At 41.5% G+C, this 21,349-nt stretch overlaps 3 protein-coding genes across 4 annotated transcripts in view; 1 reads left to right on the forward strand and 2 right to left on the reverse strand.

Moving 5' to 3' along the window:
* Positions 1-21,349, reverse strand: part of LOC145439811 (stAR-related lipid transfer protein 5-like) — a 304,908-nt gene that overhangs the window by 190,662 nt on the left and 92,897 nt on the right. The gene's annotated exons all lie outside the window — the stretch shown is intronic.
* LOC145439803 (lysosomal protective protein-like) overlaps positions 1-21,349 on the forward strand; it is a 199,830-nt gene that overhangs the window by 108,997 nt on the left and 69,484 nt on the right. The window lies entirely within an intron of this gene.
* Positions 2,524-14,755, reverse strand: LOC145439995 (uncharacterized). The gene is made up of 3 exons (XM_080317659.1): positions 14,566-14,755; positions 5,408-5,563; positions 2,524-2,952 (listed from the first exon to the last, which is right to left on the reverse strand). Exons 1-3 carry the CDS (start codon positions 14,753-14,755, stop codon positions 2,768-2,770), a joined length of 531 nt encoding a protein of 176 aa, XP_080173785.1. The 3' UTR covers positions 2,524-2,767.

A 21,349-nucleotide genomic window follows, 5' to 3' on the forward strand; every position in this document is an offset into this window, starting at 1 on the left:
CCTACAAGTCGAGTCAATACACAAATTGACTCAAATCCAGTCGAGTCATTTCATATTTAAAAAATGACTCCGAGTCAAGTTGAGTCACCAAAACATTGCAACTTGAGTCGAGTCATGACTCGAGTCATTACAGCCCTGCCACTAACACAGTCTTTTAACTGTGACACTGGAGACTGGGGTTCAAATCAGAACGAAATAGAGAGTCCGACCGTGCCAGAAGTAACTTTACCATTATTTTCCGTAAAAGTCGTTCATAGTGGTCAACGAATACGAAATTATTTGTGATGAAGTGTAACTTACATCCAGACTGTACAGTGTACACTGTAGCCTACAGAGACAAATGTGCCTGTTTGATTCGCGTGTGATCAGACTGTAGCTGACCTTCAAGGTCGCATTGATAATTCCTATCTGATACCGAATACTGGGCAATGTGAATGCATATTTTCTGTACCACCATCATTGCCGTATGTTGTTATGTATTTCGTTCGCATGAAGAAATAGAGACTCTCTCTCTCTCTCTATCTGTGTGTATCAATTTGTTACTTGCGATTGCATAAAACAGGGTTGGTGTCAATGTTCCCTCAAGGCTACGCACGTGCGCAGATGCGCGGTGCTAACACGGTCTCTGCGCATAGAAAATATAAGCTGCGCACAAAAAATTCGAAGTGATGACCTTTTTTTAAGTCGTTGCGCACTGTTGTCCAAGAGACCGCGCATTGAGTTGGTGAGTGCGCGTTGACTCGTCAAAAATTAGAGGGAACATTGGTTTGTGTCAAACTCAACCTGTGTCGCGGGCCGGATTCAAACCTTTTGATCGCTCGCGGACCGGACTTGTCAAATGATTCCAGACACTTGCCTTCAAATCCACACCCGTTCTATTTATTTGAATACTATATTATCAAGCCAATACATAATCGTATATTACATTATATTATGAGTCACAAGGATAGACTCTATTCTAGCAACATCTTTACTCACAGCAACGGAATTCGTAAATATATGATGGTAGGCTGATTGAATACAGTTATAAACCGCTAAAACAGTGGAACTAACGACGACATCAGTTGGCATATTTATATGCCCCCTTTTCTTTAGTCGCAATGTGGCATTAGCCTATTACGTACCAGGTGCGAGACTGTGAGCAATACAAAAGATTTAGCTGTAAACACGGACGTTGAAAATTGCGTCGGTATAAGTAAATCACCATTCGGGAGTCGCTGGGCGTAGGGGATCTTCTGATTCATTAGTTAAACAGCAGTGCGACCACGAATTCTTTGCGCACTGTTATTGTCCATGCAACCAGCAATAATGGTTTGCATTGATGTTTTCGATTGTGTGAATAACTTTGGTCCGATTTCCCATAAAACTCTGGACTCAGTGTGCGCGTATTTACCCACTCTGAATTTGGTGTCAATGTCAGCGACTTATTCCTAATAGTGCAGTGGTTCTCAAACTGGGGTGCGCGCCCCCTTGGGGGACGTGAAATCATCTGAAGATTGGCGCAAAGCCGTGGTCAAATGAAAAAAATTCGCCCTCCGCCCGATTTACCTCCAAATCATAGTTGTTGCTCTATAGCCCTAATTTACTATTTGAGAATTCTCTCATCAACAGTCATAACCTTCCATGTCATCAAACTATCCATTGGGGCTGCCGGCATTCTGGTTGCATCTTGTGATATGACGATAAGGAGGGCGCGAAGTTTTTCACTATCATAAAGAGAAGCGTGCCTAAAAAAGTAAGTTTGAGAACCGCTGTAATAGTGAGTAGCGTGAATCCACAACAGGGCCTTCGGATGGTTATGATAAGACCTATGAATATTTCTGACATTTGCTGTTTTGAGGGATTATTTAATGGAAGAATTTCTTTCATAAAAATCTCAACAATACAAGCATTTTTCAAGCTACTCAGAATTGCTGCGCGGGCCGCATGCGGACGGACCGGATGCGACCCCGCGGGTCGTATGTTTGACGTCCCTGGCATAAAAGGTCGAAGTGTTTAAACCTTTCTGTTCTTCACAGCCTTTAAGCCTTTATGGCGACACAATCCCACCCGGATCCCATAATCTGGAATCACACGTAATGATGAACTGCGGAGAGTGAAAGCTTATCACTAAAGCCACACCCTGTCAGCGTCTCGTCTACTGCTAGTCTTCTGCGCGAAACCGCCTGATAGGGACTCATATTGGTGTCGGCTTTGGTTCTGTGTCGAAACAAGTAAATAGCCCCCTTTCCCGATCTCTCTGCACTTCTGTAGAGCTGACCTTTTTTCCTTACATCTTCGGTGCCCTCATTTTCAGAGAGTATTTTAGTATCGCCACATAAATGATGTATCATTAGTTCAACTCAGTCTTCCTGATGTTAACGTTCGCCGTTACTCGTTCCGCATTCCATATCGTGTATGCATTCTATTATATTGTGATAGTGGAACTGCATGCCGCCCTTTCAACGAGTTTACGAAACACACACTTATACCATGACGACCGATTTATGGAAACGAAAAAAACTGAAAATAAAATCGTCAGGAAATAATATTGCAAATCCTTGTACTGTATTCGGGGCTGTACATTGTACATGGGAAGGTAACCCAATTCGTAAATTTACCTTGTAGGCTACGTGACCCTGGAGTTGTGACATTTACCAACACAGCGGTGTAACAAGTTTGTGAAAACTTTCCGCTAACTTCCAGCGGCTCATAAGTGAGACATCACATGATGAAAATGCGTATGTTCCTGTTCTCACGAACGCATCTTCTAATGCTCGCAAAACACCTACAAAACCTTGTAATTACGCCCGGCGAACGCAGCAATGGTTGCGATAACATTGACACCGCCGGCGGCAGCGGCGAGATAGAGGCTATAGCCGAAGCTTACGGTGGCTACGGTGTTGATTGAGGGTCGTTGCTGTCGTATGGTGAGAACCGCATACGTTATAATACCCGCCGCGACAAATATCACTGTAAAACAAGAAATTGCAGCGAGTGGATACGCAAGATTTAAGACTGCATTTAGTTGAACGGATATGGAGTTGGAATCTCTTTGGAACAGCATTACGTCGCAGGCACCACAATGGCCGAGATCAGTCTTCAATTGCAATGAAAATTTAGCCAAATAATTAAATTCTCGAGATTACACTGTAAACGAGAATCGTCTATTTCGTGTATTCCGCCGATTTACGCCATAGCGTAAGGCAGTGGTTCTCAAACTTTTTTGGACGCGCCCCCTTTATGACAGTGAAAATTTTCGCGCCCCTTATCATCATATCACAAAATGCAACCAGAATGCTAGCAATCCCAACGGATAGTTTGATGGCATGAAAGGTTATGACTAGGGCAAGTTTTTGCAACTTTTGCAACTTTTTTTCACAGCTTCCGACGGCTTCCTATATACTCAGAGCCTATGTACTATGACGTTTTAAGCTGTTTGTAGGGATTTTATAGTGCAACTTTTTGCAACTTTTATCTATTTTTCATAGCAAATTTTACTGCAATTTTGATCAAATATTGCGTAAAAATGCAAAGGAGTGATTTGAAAACATGCTATAAACTATTCCTGGTATGTTTCTATTCTAAATTTATTCTAATAATAACAAAGAGCTATATGATGGGTTAGCTGCATCTCATTGTTATCTATGGTACAGTGACTTGCAAGCAAGAGGTTTAACTACCTCTGCCAAACACAACCATGTCCGAACAATATGTAAATATAGATCGCTTTATTATTTTGTCGTTTAAATTTGAGATAGCTCCCCCATTTCACAAACGCCCAGGCAAGACCGCCGAAAATTCCATTTTCACTAGGTCACCTTATTCAGGCTATTGATTTTGTTAAAGTCGCCAAAAGTGAGTGTTTCTGCGAGGCCTTGGGTCAAGTTTGCAGACCTAGGGGGTTTAGGGTGTGTTATTTGACTTGTTTTAGGGGGATTGGTTTATCACCATGCTGTTTGGCTTTTTGTGGACAATTATTCCCCCATTGCATAATTTTCTTGCTGTGTAACGGCCAAAAATGTAACTTTGAATGTCTATGAAATGGCAAAGTAACAAATTTGACAGTTCTACAGGACCTAGGTTATACAACGGAACCTTTCGCGTATCTCATACCCTACTAATTCAACAAAAATTATAAATGCAACTCTTTACTGCTACTTTTGTCAAAATGAAGTGCAACTTTCTCGCGATTTTAGTGCGAGAAAAACTTGCCTTCGTTATGACTGTAGTAGAGAGAATTGTTAAATATGAAAATCGGACTATACACAAAGAAATAACTACAAATGGGAGGTAAATCGCTCGGCCGCGAACAAAATTCTAAGTTGACCGCAACTTCGCGCCCCCATTCAGATGGTTTCACGCCCCCTAGTTAGAGAACCACTGGCGTAAGGTAAATGGCACATTTCTGGTAAAAAATGCTTTCGCTCTCATTACATCAGTAAATAAATCAATTCTTATGAAGCAGGGGCGGGCAACTTCTCCGGTCGGCGGGCCGAATATGGGAAAATGAAGTACTATAGGCGGGCCGGACTCCTGAATCGATACATTAATCGCGTATTTATCCACCTGTACATCCAGAAGCTCTCCACATATACAAAGAAAAATCGTATTTAATGTAAACTTTGAGCGTAAAGCAGAGAGACCAAAAAAGTAGTCAATGCATTAATTAAGGTAAGTTAGGCTTACTCCAATAGCTGTTGAAGTCAATGAGACATCTGTGGTCGATCAAAGTTGGCAACAAGTTCTTTGAACTCTGGCTGCGTGTCGGATGTAAAAGCCCAATAAGTAAAGACTGCACGTGAACATAAGCTAGATTGGAACATAGCTTTGTCTTGTTAATAATCATGATTGAACACGTTTGCTCGCAAAGACCCGGGCCGCGAGTCACATTATCATGTAAGCTCGGAAGCTGCCCGCGGGCCGCTCAAAATCCCGCGGGCCGTATGTTGCCCGTCCCTGTTATGAAGGATAATTCCAGGAATATTTTCGTGTAACAACTTAAGAAGTTGCTATAAGGTGGTAGGTACACTAAACAGAATCCGCTACACCCCATGGATCGGTGAAGATTTGTTTGTGTGACCCGGTTTTACGTAATGGAACGGGTTTGAAAGGGAGATTTGGTATACCAAGAAAATACCGATAGCCCGATTTACAGTCTACATTATGGTGAAAATCTGGCAAATAGCTTTATTTTCCACTCATGCATCTACATCATACAGTGTGGTTCTAAAGAAAGTGGCCTACAAGAATATAATATTGTAAGAAGTCTAGTGCGGAAATCCTGGTATCATTTTCTGAAAACGGTATGAGTAACCTGAGCTATAATCCGGCGAGTGCCCGACGGTAGACTATTTCCGGTTGGAATGTTTCGTAATGAATAATTCCTCGCTTTGGCCGCTACTCCATAAGTAAAGCAGTCTCGTACCTGCAAAGATGCAGAAAGTCGCCCCAACTTTCGCTCCTCCTGAGCTCTTGTTACACATGAAGAACGCGGCAGTTACTGAGCATAGAGCTGCTAAGATCACCCCAGCTGCAGCTACTTGCGATTCCACATCGCCGTTCTTGGTGAATTTCCAGACATCTGATGAATATTATAGATCATGTTACATAGATTGTCGGCGATTGATTCTACAAATGGCTTCGTTGTGGAACAGGAATATGACTATAGCTTGCTCAAGACCAGTTTAAAATGGATTGATGACGGAAAGCAAGAAGAGTAGTATGAAAAGAGCGAATCATATTAACGGTAGTCTGTGTTGATGTGGTGAATGAGGAATGGGAAATGGTAAACATATGAATAAATTAAGTAGTATAAATGAATCGCGGACTCCTCTATGATTCGCAGTCAATATATATCAAAACAGGATGCTAACGTGAAAAACATGCGAAATTCATCGATTCAACGCAAGGCCATCGCAAGCGAACTTGGTGATTAATTTTTCGTCAGCCGCTACCCGACCGGTAAAAAAAACAGGCCAAATTCAGCGCAATGTTGCCACAACGGAAAGTGATGACCTAATTTCTTTTGATTTAGTTCTTTTTTAAATAACAGTACACATAGTGTTAAATAATTGATATGGAAGTACCCCGCGGTACTTTACCAAAGTCTAATGCGGCTGCATTCGACATAATTTGGGCATATTTGAATATGTTTAGCCATATATTGCTCAGTCAACAAATGGCTGTGCGTTAAAACGCACCTTTATTAGTCTACGCAACTTTTTCATAGGGGGTGGAGATTTTATCTCAAATATCGGCCAAGGGGTCCACGGGACGAAAAAGGTTGGGAACCACTGTCGAAGATTATTCGTAAAGTTAACAAGGGCCATTGATCATACACGACGTTACGAATCGTATCGTGATCTCAATGTGGCAAAATGTGTTGCTTAGCCAAAGCATGAAAGATTTTTACCGTTAGTCTCGAGCTGCCTTTTCAAATTATATGTCTAGTTTAGAGTGTTTAGTTTAGACCAGTGGTTCTTAACCTTTCTTCCCGCAGTGCCCACATATTTCTAAAATTGCCTTATAGATCTGCCCGCACATATTTTAAGGACGGTAGTAAAACAAGGGGTGAGAGTTCGAAGTCCGGTCGGTCTTTTCTGGTTGGGACTTCAGTCTTGGAAATAACTGAATCGCGTCCGGGGGCTGGTCGTATTATTGTAACATCAAATTTGTCTTTATTGCAATTTATTAGAAATTATCAACTTCAAGTGGAAGTATGGGGCACCACTGCAATGAATCATAATGGATTGAGAATTTAGCGTAGCTCATAATCCTCCGAGTCCGGCCAGCCAGACGTTTTCATCCGGCCCGCGAAGCAATTCTCAGTCAATCGAAAAATACTTGTATTATCCCGCACATTTCTAACAAATGTAAAGTTTTGAGTAAGAAATGAAGACAGCAAATGTAGAGCCTGCACATGGGCCACGTCACACCCACCGAAAGCAATGTTGCAATTTCAATCTAGTCTAGTCGATATTAGGAACAAGTCTTTGACATTGACATCAAATTCCGAGAAGGCCAAACGTGCACGGTGTGTAAAAGAATAATTGGACCCAAAAGTAGTTATTCACAAAAGCGAGAAGACCAATTCCAAACCGTTATATGAAGACTGCACGGAGGATATGATATCTACACAAAGAATATAATTAAAATATATGTGCTCGCACTGCTGTACCACTTCTGACTCAAAACGTAGCCTACCCAGCCTACAGAAAAACTCGAGGGGTGATTAAATAATAAGGGACCAAATTACAACGTCTGGAGCTACAGTTACATCGCTTGCATTCCTCACAGCGCATACGCAGGTCTATTATACGACTAAAACAAATAGGGAGCATAGAAAGATGTAAACTTGTATCGTAGTCAGAGTTTTAGTGGTTTATAACTTTATTCATCATGTCCATTATCGTATTTTGTCAATTGCTTTGCTTGCGACTAAAGATGTTGCTAGAATGGAACTAATATGATCCATAATGTAATGCAATATACCTTTTCGGGTATGGTCCTGATAATTAAGTATTAGTTTAAAACAAGCTATGGATCAGGAGTTGATATTTTGGAATCATTTGACTGATCCTGCGCGTGAGCGATCAAAGGTTTGAAACCGGACGCGACCCACGTTGAGTTTGACACCCCTGGTGTAAAATGTTTGGCCTTGAAATCGTTGGACATAATATAAGATTTGCATGAGTTGATTGTATCATTGGATTGAATGTTCTGACATCGAAAATTCAGTAGTATTACGGCTCTTCGAGATCAAGCTTGAATTACGTAGCAAGGTGGTCACACTCCGTACATCCTTCAAGCCAAGGCACATTTTATCTTTTTGCGGCAGTGGTATACGGAAGTGATACGGGAAACTAAAAGTTACACAAAACAGAATCAAATACTAGCCTACCGTGTCCTATTTAATAATGCAAATCTTTCCAATTTATTCCGGCAACAATCGTACACTAACACCATTGATCCAAACTACAGACTCAAATCTGGAACAGCCGCATGGTTTGGTACTTCTAAATAACGATGGTATGATACCGTTACATGTAGGTATAAGGTATAAGACATATATGCACATTGCGCAGCTTGCATAATAAAAATTCTTTCTGCACTTTTCTGTAGTAAGAATTGTTTAAGAATTGTTTGAAGCTGACCCAGAATCGTTTCGCTATCACAGCTATATTTATTCCCACCATACTGGAGCAAAAACTCCAGTAACTCCAACCGAGTTCGTGGTGCGGGGATTAGAGTATTGTGTTTCGCGACATGCGTGGAACCGAGGAAGGCCATAATGTACACAAAAGTAATATGGGCTACGAGAACCATAATTGTCGCACCGCCAACCCCCAATGAGGGGGGTTCTAAGGGGGCGCAAACTTATTTCGTTCGTCATTTCTAGAAGGGAGTTATTCAACTTGCAAGTTTTCTTCGCGCTTCGCAAGATTTCATGTATTTACGTTTGAATATGAACGGCACTTATAAATGCGCATATTTCAGAGAAATACGCATATTGGCGCCGGCGATTGCCCCGCATTGAGCACGACTATGATACTAGGCAAGTGGTTCTCAAACTTTTTTAGACGCGCTCCCCTTGTGTACAGTGAAAAATTTCGCGCACCCTTATCGACACCTAAAAGAAGTATTAAAAAGAGCGACCAGAACGTTTGCAATCCTAACGCATGGTTTGATAGCGTGGAAGGTTATGACTAATGAATGACAGACTAATTCAACTGATCCTTTCTTAGATTAATAAGGCATGTGACGCAACCTGAAAAGATTTTATTTCTACATAATTTTGTGCTTTTCTGCGCACTCAACACGGATGCTTGATAGACAGACCATAAAAGCGTCAGCTAACAGCGACATTCATTTAGCAGTAACTCCTAGTTCAGAGACAACTTCTGATCGCAGCAAAGTCCGGTATCAGTTAAAATCTAGCATCGGTGTAGGGATGGTACGACGCAATAATGACACTCAAATCGTAATATAACTAACATACGTGCCGTTTTTTAAACTTGTCAGTTTGAACATAAATCAAACTCATTCTAAGTTCAAGAAACATCATTATTTCCTCAGGCATCTTCGCCTTCCTTTTTAGCCACGGCCACATCCCAAAAAAGATTGAAAACCCCTTGTCTAAGCCAAGTCTTCATGTAGCATGTCGATGACCATAGATTGGTATAGCGGCATAGGGGCACGTGAGCGGAAAGATGACAATAAGATATTTTTAGAGTCCAGTACATTCATATTTTAGCAGCTAAAATTAGCTCATTGGCGGATGAAATGAAACTACAGGAAGGAAATAAAAAGTGAAATCATTGGTTTAGTGATCATAGTCAATATTTATATGGTTAACGTCGAAGCAACACCACTAGAAATATGCCCTGCCGAAGTACCCGCCCATTGTTTTCTTACAAATGTCGCTTTTAGATGTCAAGAAACGTATCAGGTACCATTTGTCTGTTCTTACATTATCAGGATATCATCAATCTGAGCTTCGGCTGATGAATTCCACAGAAAACGGAACAGTCCTAAAACTATCGTCAACATACATCATCGATTAAAATGAACAAGTCATATAGTCGACCATATGATTAACGCCTGGTTGATATCCTGTATGCAGTCCCTCATATTTGCGCATTTTCGTAGTTTCCAGAACCGCTAGCTACACAACACATACCACCTTTTGGCAATCACGTTTATGTGATGAATACATGACTGGTCGATAATTAAGCTGGAAACGCAAAATTAGACTGAATGATACTCCTGTATCGAAATACGAATAGAAAATAGGCACGGTATGAACCAGATGTTTTTTAAGTAATGTCAATTTTATTGGGTTATTACTGGGGCAAGTTTTTGTTGCACTAAAAACCTGAGAAAGTTGCATTTTTTTTTAAATTTTAACAAAAGTTGCAGAAGTTGCATTTATACAATTTTTTGAAATCATGAGGGTATGAGATACTCGAAAGGTTCCAGCAGTTTAAAATTTGCATGGTGTCTGCTTGTTCCGTTTCTTCCTTCGCTATTCAATCGATCATGGTTACATTTTTATTTACATAGGGTTCGCACAATTTACCAGTTAGTTCAGGGAGTTTCATGACTAACGGAATAGTGGGTATGCCGCATATACCCGAAAAAATTGCTAGGTAAACACGGCATACCCCGTATACCTGCGTCCGGCGCCTATGGTGGGCCGCATTGTCACTTGAAATCCATTAATTTAGTCTTTATTATAGTTTTATAACATATTTTGCGCAATATTTGATAAAAGTTGCATAAAAAAATTGCATGAAAAATATAGACAAAAGTTGCAAAAACTTGCCCTAGTTATTACGCAATTTCGTGATAATTATGGCGATGTGTATACTGGACTTTTACTTACGGCATCATTCTAACGATATATGGTAGTTGCAACAATTCACTTAACATCTGCTATGTTCGTGTATTTACGTTGCTGTCGTTTCACTCTATTTTGTATAGGCAGGGTTGCCATCGACATAGACCCAAAAATAAGGACAGTCGAAAAATTAGATTAGTATGAAAAAGCGTTTTTGTACATACTTTGTATTTATACGAGCCGGGACATATCACATTCCATACTTTTCGCCAGAAACAATCGTTGATGAGGAATGATTGCTAGTGTTTGACAGTATGGAATGCCCAGGTACCCTCTACAGCAGCTGCCTTGTAGTCTGTGGTCGTTGGTGCTGATCGACTTGTGGGAAAATTATTCATCGACTGGTTCAAATTAATCATTATGACATACTTCTTGTGTTTTGGGGTATGAATGTGAGTTGAAATAGCGGTCTTTCCTGTGGCCTCCAGGTTAATGTCACAATTGCAGATATTGCAATCTGCGAAACACTCGCCCTTCAAGCTTCGTTAGATGCCTTTGAATTCTCTCTCATAATCGTCACGAAAAACGTTTTTACGCCTGCTCATTTTAGCTAATCAGATTTAGCCTTATTAGTACCTAAAACTATATGCGCAAGTGCAATGTAATTTAGATAAATTGATCAAGGATTTACGGCTTTACTACTTTTTAACCAATGTGTCGACTGCACTGCGCCTTTTTTCACTACTCAAGAAATGCTGCCTTCCCCACAGCTTGAGCTTATTCTGCTGTAGACCAAACAGCAGGAACCTGGTAGGCCTACTGCTGTTTACTGCTAAAATGACGTCCGCCGCGGTAGCTTACTTGGTACAGACGAAACTGCTATACCACCACTCACTGCCCTAGCTATCTCACCACTTAGAAGTCAAATCTTGTGGTGTGTACGTCACGAGAGTTCCTTTCGTTTATGATGTCATGAAATCTCGACGCAAAAGCATAATTTTAAAATATTATGCAACACAGATACCAGAGGAAAACAATCGAAGTTCTGTAGTGGTTGAAAATAAGACAAAATAAGGACGCTAGTCGAAAATAAGGACATTTCTTAGAAATAAGGACAGTTGAGTTTTCTAAGACGTGGACCTTCAAAATAAGGACAAATCTTAGAAATAAGGACGGTATGGCAACCCTGTGTATAGGACTAGTAATTACTAATTAGCGCCAATCATCAACGCTTTCCGATTAGCAAAAATCCTACTCTCAAATAGAGAAGGAAGCTCTGTCAATCATTTACGGAGTCACACACAAACTGCTTTTAGCTATTTTCTCGCCGGACTAGAAAATTCCCGTGATTACAGCGCAACGCTTACAGCGATGGGCACTAACGCTCATGGCTTATCAATATGCCATTCGCTATCAACCGACCAACCAGCACGGAAACGCCGACGGTTTATCTCTCCTACCAAAGGGTCCAGACCCTGACTTTGACGAACTGGAAACTCGTTACAACGTGGAGAACGTTCACGCTATTAAAAATGGCATTCGATGGCTTACCGTTAACTCGGAATGAAATTCGCGACGCGACGCTGAAAGACAAAACCATGGAACTAGTAAAATTATCTGTCACTTGTGGTAACTGGAATCCAAAGACGCACATTGATGATTTTTTTTGGTTTTCGACTTGCAAACATTCGCTCTCTCTGCACGCAGACATAGTCATGCTCAATCCAATATTGATGGTCTTCGACGCGTTGTAATTCCGCAGTCACTTCGATCGCGAGCCTTATCATTGTTGCACGAAGGACATTGGGGTATCGCCAAAATGAAACAGATGGTATCGCATGGCCTTCCATTAATCGCGACATTGAAAATTTCGTTAAGAGTTGCGACTCTTGCCGTAAGGTAATGAAAGCGCCTGATCGCCAGTATCGCGAATGGCCCAAAACTTCTGAAAGTTTTGAACGGATTCACTTGGACCTCGCAGGCCCAATAAAAATAAAACGTTTCTTGTCATCGTCGATGCGCATTCGAAATATCCTTTCGTTAAAGTAATGAATGTCAGATCTACCACAACCTTGTGTGTAGTCAACGCTTTTAGGGAAGTCTTTTCCATCGAAGGCTTGCCCGTAACAATTGTCACGGATGGCGGACCGCAATTCACATCGAATGAATTCGATACGTTTTGTTCGAATTTGGCAATCAGCCATATCGTATCACCGTCTTTTCACCCTGCCTCGAACGGGGAAGCGAAGCGTTTCGTCCAGACTTTGAAAGCTGGATTGATAAAAAATTGCGACGGGGGAAACGATTTCAACTTCGCGCTCCAAACACTTCTCGCTACGTACCGATGTTCACCGCAGCCAGGCATAGACTTGAAAACGCCTGCCGAGATTTTACATGGTCGGCAGCCGCGCAATTTGTTAAGTTTATGCTCGCCCTTCGATAAATCGAAACCCGCTACGCCTGGACAATCCAGTCACTCATTTCGAGATTGGTTCCTCGGTTTACGCTCGCAGTTACCGACGCGGACCAAAGTGGGTTGCTGGCGTGGTGACGGAAATACTGGGACGTGTTGTGTACATTATCAAAACAGATCATGGGTATTGGAGAAGGCATAAAAATCAACTCCAACCACGCTTGACTTCCACTGGTAATGATACAGCTACACAGGAAGTTGCTCAGCCTCAACAGTCGCAAACTGAGCAACCATTGGTTCGTAATAGGGCACAACGTCCTGCAGCTAGTCCTGCTCGTACGTCGGGTGGACGTTATCCCGTCAGAAACAGAAAACAACCTGATTTCTATCGGCCAACGTCAGTCACCATGTACCCTTTAACTTACAGGCGTGGACTGTTATGTTCGTGTATTTACGTTGCTGTCGTTTCACTCTATTTTGTATAGGACTAGTAATTACCAATTGGCACCAAACATTATTTCCTCGTGTGTCCTGCTTTGTATTTATACCCTTGTGTTCTGTTGTCTTTCGTTTACCTGTACTTGGATCGTGTCGCTGCCTTTAAGTTATTCTGCTGTATAATATACTGAATTCATATTGCAACCTCGTCGTATGAGTTATTGTTCAAACAAGATCAAGAACTAAACAACATCGACCTGCGTGGATCGATCGTCATGATCATGCATATGACTACAGTCTTGGTCAGTCATGCTGTGGTATAACTTACAAGCAGAGGAATCAAGTAGGGATGGTGTGAACGTGAGGTTCAAGTTCGCGTTCTGTGGGTGAACCTCAGAAATTTAAAGGTTCACGTTCACAAATGAACCTTGGTAGGTTCTGCACTGTGAACCTTTTTTCATATATATATATTACAATTTTCATTTCATTACAACATCTCTGGTTGAAATTTATTGCATTTCAACTGCGGACCCCTATATGCATGACACTGGCAGCATAAAAAATCAACACTAAACGAGCATGTACCTTGAGAATCTCAAAAATTTAACTTGCTTTGTTATAAAAGTTTGCTCGAATATTTAGTGACTCTCTGCTGTGAGCTTGACCCACAATAACGCATCATCAAGAGCGAAATACACTACATGTTGGATATTAGGTAGTCAGCGAATGATGCTTATTCAAGCAATCAATGAAACTGGTATCGTTGTCTGATGCAAAAAATGTAGCAGGTGTACGGCGTCAATCTTGATTTCGTATGTTTATTGTATCATAAAAACCAAATCCGTGCGACTGAGGTATTGTCTACTGCTGTACAACTTGTTAATGGGGTAATATCGGTAACCAGTGTAGAAACCCATTTTACACTCTGCTCATTATCAACGTAGCAATACTCAGACGCCGAATACATTGTCCGGTCTAACCTAGACTTGCAAGTAGTCGTCGAAATTGTTGGCAAAGCGACAAAAAATATTGATTTTATGGAATTATTATTTCATTCGATTGCGCCAGTTGATACATTTGGCGACGTTTAAAACGTCAATATGTACTTCAGCATTATGGTAATATGTGGCCCGAGTCGTCCCTAGGTATCGTGTACATGTACAAGTACAACTGTGCATTAATATAGGCTATCACTTCACTGAAATGTAGGGTTGAAATTAGCAATATGACGTCACGAGGTTCACGTTCGCGTTCACACAGAACCTTTCAAAAAGGTTTGCGTTCACTTCACACGAATATGAATCTTTCGTAGGTTCACATCATCCCTAAAATCAAGCATCCATGATTAACCCTACACTATATTCGAAATCCCCGTTATTGTAACCGTCATCACCTGTCGCAGAGCAATGAGCAATGTGCAATTTATCGCAGAATCCTGAGAAGAGGCCTTTATGAATCTTCACAGTACCAAAGTTAGTTTCGATTGTCCAAATGCTCCAATATGAAGTTGCTATACTGGCGCCGTATAAGGCAACACCGGCCAGACAGCACAGCAGAGCCAACAAAACAATCCCGTCGTTCATGTTAGTTACTCGATAGATATAAATAAGATTCACAGCTAAAGCGAAGTTAATCACAGTTAATTTCGTTGCATGCGTTACAGCTACAAGACTACGCCAATAGGCACCAACGACAACTCACTCAACCGCCTGAACGACATAGACCAGTGGTTCCCAAACTTTTTTAACTTGGGGTACACTGCAAAAATTGTAAAACGATCGCGGCACACTTACAAAGAAGCTGCTTTTTCATAACAGAAAAATGAATTTGGTAATGCGATGGCTATGATTGTACGTATATACGACTGAGACGAGGTTACATTGTAATGTTGACAGCATATGCATGCATTTCGTCTTCAATTCAAAGTAGTTTCTCTCGCGCTCACTACATAGTACTAATTTCAGTCAAGACAGAAAAGCTATGTTCACATAGTCATGAATGCACGGATGCAAATGGCAATAATATTCTGATTGTTCTTGTACCTATCATAATACAGAATTTAAAAGAGTCATAGCACATCCGTTTTCTTGTGAAAACAGTGTTTTTAAAAAGGGGAGGTATCGTATATCAATGAGCTGTTCTGCCGTGGAAAGATTGCTTGATTCATTGCTTTCATATGAACTAACAGACTAACTACACCTATCTCAAATTGTGAACAAGAAATCCTGAGAAATAACATTGCAATGCAATTTGAAGTCCAGGCAGTGCGATCAGGTTCGTGGAGTATTTATTTTTGTTTGAGTTGATTCATCAGGAGCGTGAAACGAATTAAAAACTATCTTCGACACATAGCAGTCCTATTACGTAAAAATTACCCTACTCATCTGCAATGTCATGAATGGTTCCATTGTAATGATCACATCACTCACATGTATGTATTTATCGGCTATGGAGCAGTTAGAGCGTAAGCTTGCCTGTATGCTTTTGTTTTAAATATTTATCAAGTTCCTTCCTAAAATTGGAAAAAGATTCTCGGCACACAGTCGGGGAATCACTGAAATAGACTGTGGAGTACCGGATATTACGTGAATGGTACGATACGAGGCGGTTACCAGCAGGCCGCTCAAATGACAATTCCGTGACGCAATCAGCTCACTGCGTAGGAAACTTCTGACACACTGGTATCGCATCACGTGCCTCGAAAGAAGTGTTTCTGAAACTTCAATTGTCGAGTGTCGACGCCTTCTGAGGATTTGCGTAGTGAGTATTATCATTCCATATTACAGCACTAGTATTCGTCGGCCGGGAACATTCAAACAAAACCGCTTACGCAATCAATTAGCCGAATTTCGAGAAGGCCAGGGAAGAATCGTGTTCCCGAGTGATTCATTTCCGAATCGAGTGCTATATGCTTCGAGCCGAGTTTTCCAGTGATCTCATTATGACGCCCATTATGATCCCGACCCATAACGAATTTTGAGCCTATAGTGACTTTGGCGAGATAGCGTAGTGGTATAATCCACAGCTGCAACACCAATGGGTTGCAGGTTCGTGTCCGAGCGAGGTCGAGTCCAGAAGTCCTGCATTGGAGGTTTATCGAGGCTCCTCTTTCCCATAACATCCGTGTAAGCCAGGGGTGGGCAAACTTTTGAGCTCACGGGCCGCATTCAACATCTGAATCCATTCGCGGGCCGCACTATATAGAATTGGGATTATAAACCAAAATGCAACATTGGTATTTGATTATATAGTGAGGACTTGGAGATAATATATATGCTTATTAAAAACAATCCAAACACTGCTTTGATGGTATCGTACACGCGTCTTAAACAGTGGCGAGATTTCATCGGCTGGTCGACCTCTAAAACCAAGTTGTCAAAACTATAGTGATGAAAGTCGGTTGTCCCGATTTTTAGAACAGGATTGAAATTTAAATATGTGAGCAGCGATCTGCTCGTAGATTTACTAATTCCACTTTTGGTTCAGTTCCAGGACACACAATGCTGACAATATCATAACCATGTTAGCTTCAAACACGCTTCTACTATGTGTAGATAAAATACAAATACCCTGATTCTACGCATTCAGAGATTGAATCTACCTAAGACATGCACTGAAATAATTAAAACTGGAGTGGCCAATCAGAAATCACACTCGCTATCCGAATTATGTCAATCTCGTTTAGGATTTCTGTGATGTTTAACAGTTGAAACCTTTCAATCTGCGTGGGCCTTGAGATCGGGCTGTCGCGCCAGAAATTAAACATAAAAAATAATCTAGGAAGTATTTACCTTAGAACAGTGGTTCTCAAACTTTTTGAGACACGCCCCTTATGATTTCGCGCCCGCCTTATCGTCATATCAAAAAACGTAACCAGGACGCTAGCAAACCTAACGGATAGTTTTATGGCATGGTAGATTACGACTGCGGATGAGAGCTTTTTAAATATGAAATTCAGACTAAATACAAAGCAATAATTATGAATGGGATGTAAATCGCGCAAAGCGCGAAACAATTTTTCAGTTGAGCTCAGCTTCGCGCCCCCTTCAAATGCTTTCACGCCCCCAAGGGGGTGTGCCCCCCAGTTTGAGAATCACTGCCTTTGAATTATCATGGTGAAATATAATGAGAAAAAGTTTATTCAAGTCCCTGCAATATTTCGATTTTTAGTACGCATTTTATCAATATTTCTAACAATTTTCTTTGGACTCTCGCGGGCCGCACAGAAAGGTGTGGAGGGCCGCATGCAGCCCGCGGGACGTAGTTTGCCCACCCCTGGTGTAAGCGGTGTCTTGTAAATGCCTAGAAGTGGGTCGTGCTACACGTCGGCAGCTACGGAATAAAAAAAAATCGGCCTGGTGTCAATGGCCATAGTGGTGAACAAACACCACGAATACTACAGAGAACAACAACAGCAACTACGTAATAACCCTGATATAGTCACAAGTCTAGGACAACTAGAAGATTCTCAGCTTTTCCCCCTCGTCCTTGGCAAGAGCGACAGACGCTCGGATATTTTTTGGATACCTATTTTGACATTGAAGACGGAAACAGGATCAGGCTTTGATCAGGTTCTGTTTGTCGAAGCGGATCGGATCAGGATCCTGAAAAAACATGATACGCGTATCACTAGCTCCTCGCCGAGCATAGCGAAGTTCGAACTGCGTTCAACTGCGCATAACCAAACGTCAATCATTACGTTGATATTTGAAACCAAGCAAAGGGGGGATTGTTATCCTCCTCTTACAAGGTACTGGTGTCTGGCGCGTATCTATTACCTGGCATACATCATAGACGTGGTTCTTTAAATCATACTACTACATCTCGATCTAACATCTACTTACGACGTATCGACAATACTTGAGATGTAATAATGAACAGTCGACGTTTCCGCCATCAAATACCTGTTATAACGGGGTCGCACCCAAATGGTGTAAATCAGTGGTTCTTGAGCTTTTTTTCTCCAGCGCCCCCTTTCAAAAATTGCCTGGATCTGGCGCCTCCCTATTTTAAGGACTGTGACAAAAACAATGGGTATGTGGTCGAAGTCCGGTTTCGGGTTGGGGCTTCACTATTAGACCTCTCGACTAATTAACGGTATAATTGTATGTGCTATTTTTGGGATCAAAACCAGGTTGTTATATCAACCATCGGGTAAGGCCTACGGGCTCATGGCATTGGTTCAAGATCGACGTACACATCCCGAATTCTCCTCTGCGATTGGCAATACGGGGAAGTTAATAGTATTGGGTTTTGTTTTATTGCATTGTGTGACTACTAAATCAACTGAGAATGTGGTAGAGATTTGCTCACATTAAATTTAGTACTGCACAAAGCTCTTAACTTTAATATGAATGTGGGTAACAACAGTGAGCAGTATCAGCCTTTATGATACGATGAACAAATTTCGACGATTTAATTTTGTAGCTCTCAAATGCTGTGATCGTCGTAATTGATTACAATTAACAATCTTGATTACCCCATGTCTGTTTGAATACTGATGAGAATTGTGCAGAGAGTTGTGTAACTGAACTCGATGTGATCCGGGATACCTAGAGCTACACGATAATTGTTCTGATGACTTTTTAGTGGATCAGCTTGTACTTCAACTATCCTTTATTTGAATTTCGTTTTCTCGAAAAACTCAGTTTTAATGTTTGAATTGGTTGATTTGGTAATGTTGCGCCGTTTGTGGTCGCCTGCCTGTATATTTTCTTCGTTAGTGTTTCTAACGGTCTCTACCTTCAACTATCGGACGAGCAAGAACTATTGCGAATCTCGTTCGCGCATTTTACCATTGAGACAAGCGAATCCGTATTCTTGTTTAAGGTGGATCGCTTGATTATATTGAGAATAGAAGACCCACAGTCCGACAGAAATCCCCAGCGCGGATTTAACACACCAGACGCCTGGTAAATCGGCACTCATTGGAACTTGAGTGCCGCGTCGAAACTGAGACGTCACATGTCAACTGTTATGCGTATGATGTGATGTGCGATGAGATGCCTCAACATTTCTGTGTGTTGTTTTCTAATAATGTTCGAAACACATGGGTGTGTCACCCTGATGGGTCTTATGCTGTGATTTTATCAAACCCGCATTTTCTTCATGACGACGCAGCTTGAGCCAATAAATGTCCAACCATTAGGATATGACAGCTCGTTAATACGATTCTAAAATATATTGGGTTAATTTATGGCTAGCATGCTGGCAATTTTCTGGCAGCCCGTTTATTTCTTGGTTGTTCGGCGAATCACCGGAACGCCCCTTGGTCTAAATATCAGTTGCCGTAGCGTCGGAAATAGCTCTGCTAGTATGTGGGAAGATATCTTCATGATCCCACTAGATAGCCCGTTCTTGAGCCAAGCAAAGCGATGGGTTTGATAACTTAGAATATCCACTCGTTCACGTAGCCGAAAGATCATAATTTGCTATGGGATTCTGTTTGAACGGTGTTGCTACCACCAACCATGGTTGTAACCAAGTCACAAGGTTCCGAGTCACAAGTCAATCCCACTTTTTTAGTTTTGACTCGAGTCAAGTCGAGACACTTTCAATTCACCATCGAGTCAGGCTGCTGAAGTCCAAAGCAGTGAGCAGAAGGTCGAGTCCGAGTCGTATAGTGTTGTCATTGTGGTCACCGTTCCTTGTTCAATTGAAGTCATGTTCAACCCACTTTTTCAAGTTTGCTTGGGTAATATAGAATGCCTCGCATCAATAAAATAGTAATTTGCCTTGCTCTTGATAGTTTCTGGGCCTTCTAAATAGCGTGACGCGAAAAGAAAGAAAAATTTGAATTTCAAAAAGTGCCATTGATATTTGGTCTAAAATCTCAAATGAATTACTTCAGTCATGATTTCAGGTTCTTGTATCTCCAGTGGCCGTACAATTTTACCGAACATGCCGAAAATAGCTAATTTTTTCATATCGTGATAACCTCTTATGTTAGAAAGCTAGTATTTACTTTTCTCTTTCAATTCCAAGGATCATATACTTTGAGTTCTAATTATTATCAGTTCTTTTGTCCGGAGAACATACATTTTGAAATGTAAAAGCAAGTGTGGTAATGTCGTATTGCTCTTAGACTAAATTACAGACCTTATAATATGGGGTAGAGCGCCATACCATGAAAAGTGGGTTTAGGAAGACTTTAACCGGAAACTGAGCAGTCAACACAATGACTTGGACTCGGACTCGAGTCATAATACCATGACTCGGACTCGATCCTCTGTTCGCTGACTTGGACTCGGACTTGACTCGGTGGGAATTGAAAATGACTCGACTTGACTCGAGTCAAAAACATAAAAGTGAGATTGACTTGTGACTCGGAGCCTTGTGACTTGGTTACAACCCTGCTTCTAAGTCACAATGATATGCCTGTCTTGGCCCTCCTAGTCTCGATTCTCGAGTCATGTATAATGAGGCGAGTAGCCTACAAATCGAGTCAATACAAATATAGACTCAAGTATAGTCGATTCATATTTCATATTTGAAAAACTGACTCAAGTCAAGCCGATTTATCAAATAATCGTGACTATAAAGAGTCATTGCCGTCCTGCCACTAACACAGCGACACGAGTGACACGAGTGATAAAAATAAATGCCAAATCGAGGGTGGCGAGATAGCGCAGTGGTATAATCCGCGGCTGCAACACCAATGGGTGCGGGTTCGAGTCCGACCGAGGTCGACTTCTGAATTCCGTTACCTAGGTGTTGGAGGTTTACCTAGGCTCCTCCTCGCCACCTCATCCGCGTCAGCGGTGTCTTACAAAAGCCTAGAGGTGGGCCGCGCTATAAGTCGGCAGTTACGGAACATAGGAAAAATATCGGCCTGGTGTAAATGACCATAGTAGTCGACAAACACCATGAATACCCCAAAACAAACAAACAAACAAATGCCAAATCGAGAGTCCAACCATACCAGAGGCAACTTTACTTACCATTGTTTGCCGTGACAGTCGTCCTCGACCAGGTTGAAGTCCTAGGTGTCAGCAAATACGAAATTATTTGTGATGGAGAGTAACAGTCAATTTGTTACTGGCGATTGTATAGAACAGTGGTTCTCAACCTTTTTGTCTCCGCGGACCCCCTTGGGACTTTCATGGACCTCCGCGGACCCCCAAGTTTCAGATCAAAGTATCTCGATTATCGACTAACCGTTATCTGTCTTTTGCAAA

Source organism: Botryllus schlosseri, chromosome 5 (assembly GCF_051294905.1).
Source record: "Botryllus schlosseri isolate E-star chromosome 5, Bs_hap1, whole genome shotgun sequence".
In the NCBI taxonomy this organism is placed as follows: Eukaryota; Metazoa; Chordata; class Ascidiacea; order Stolidobranchia; family Styelidae; genus Botryllus; species Botryllus schlosseri.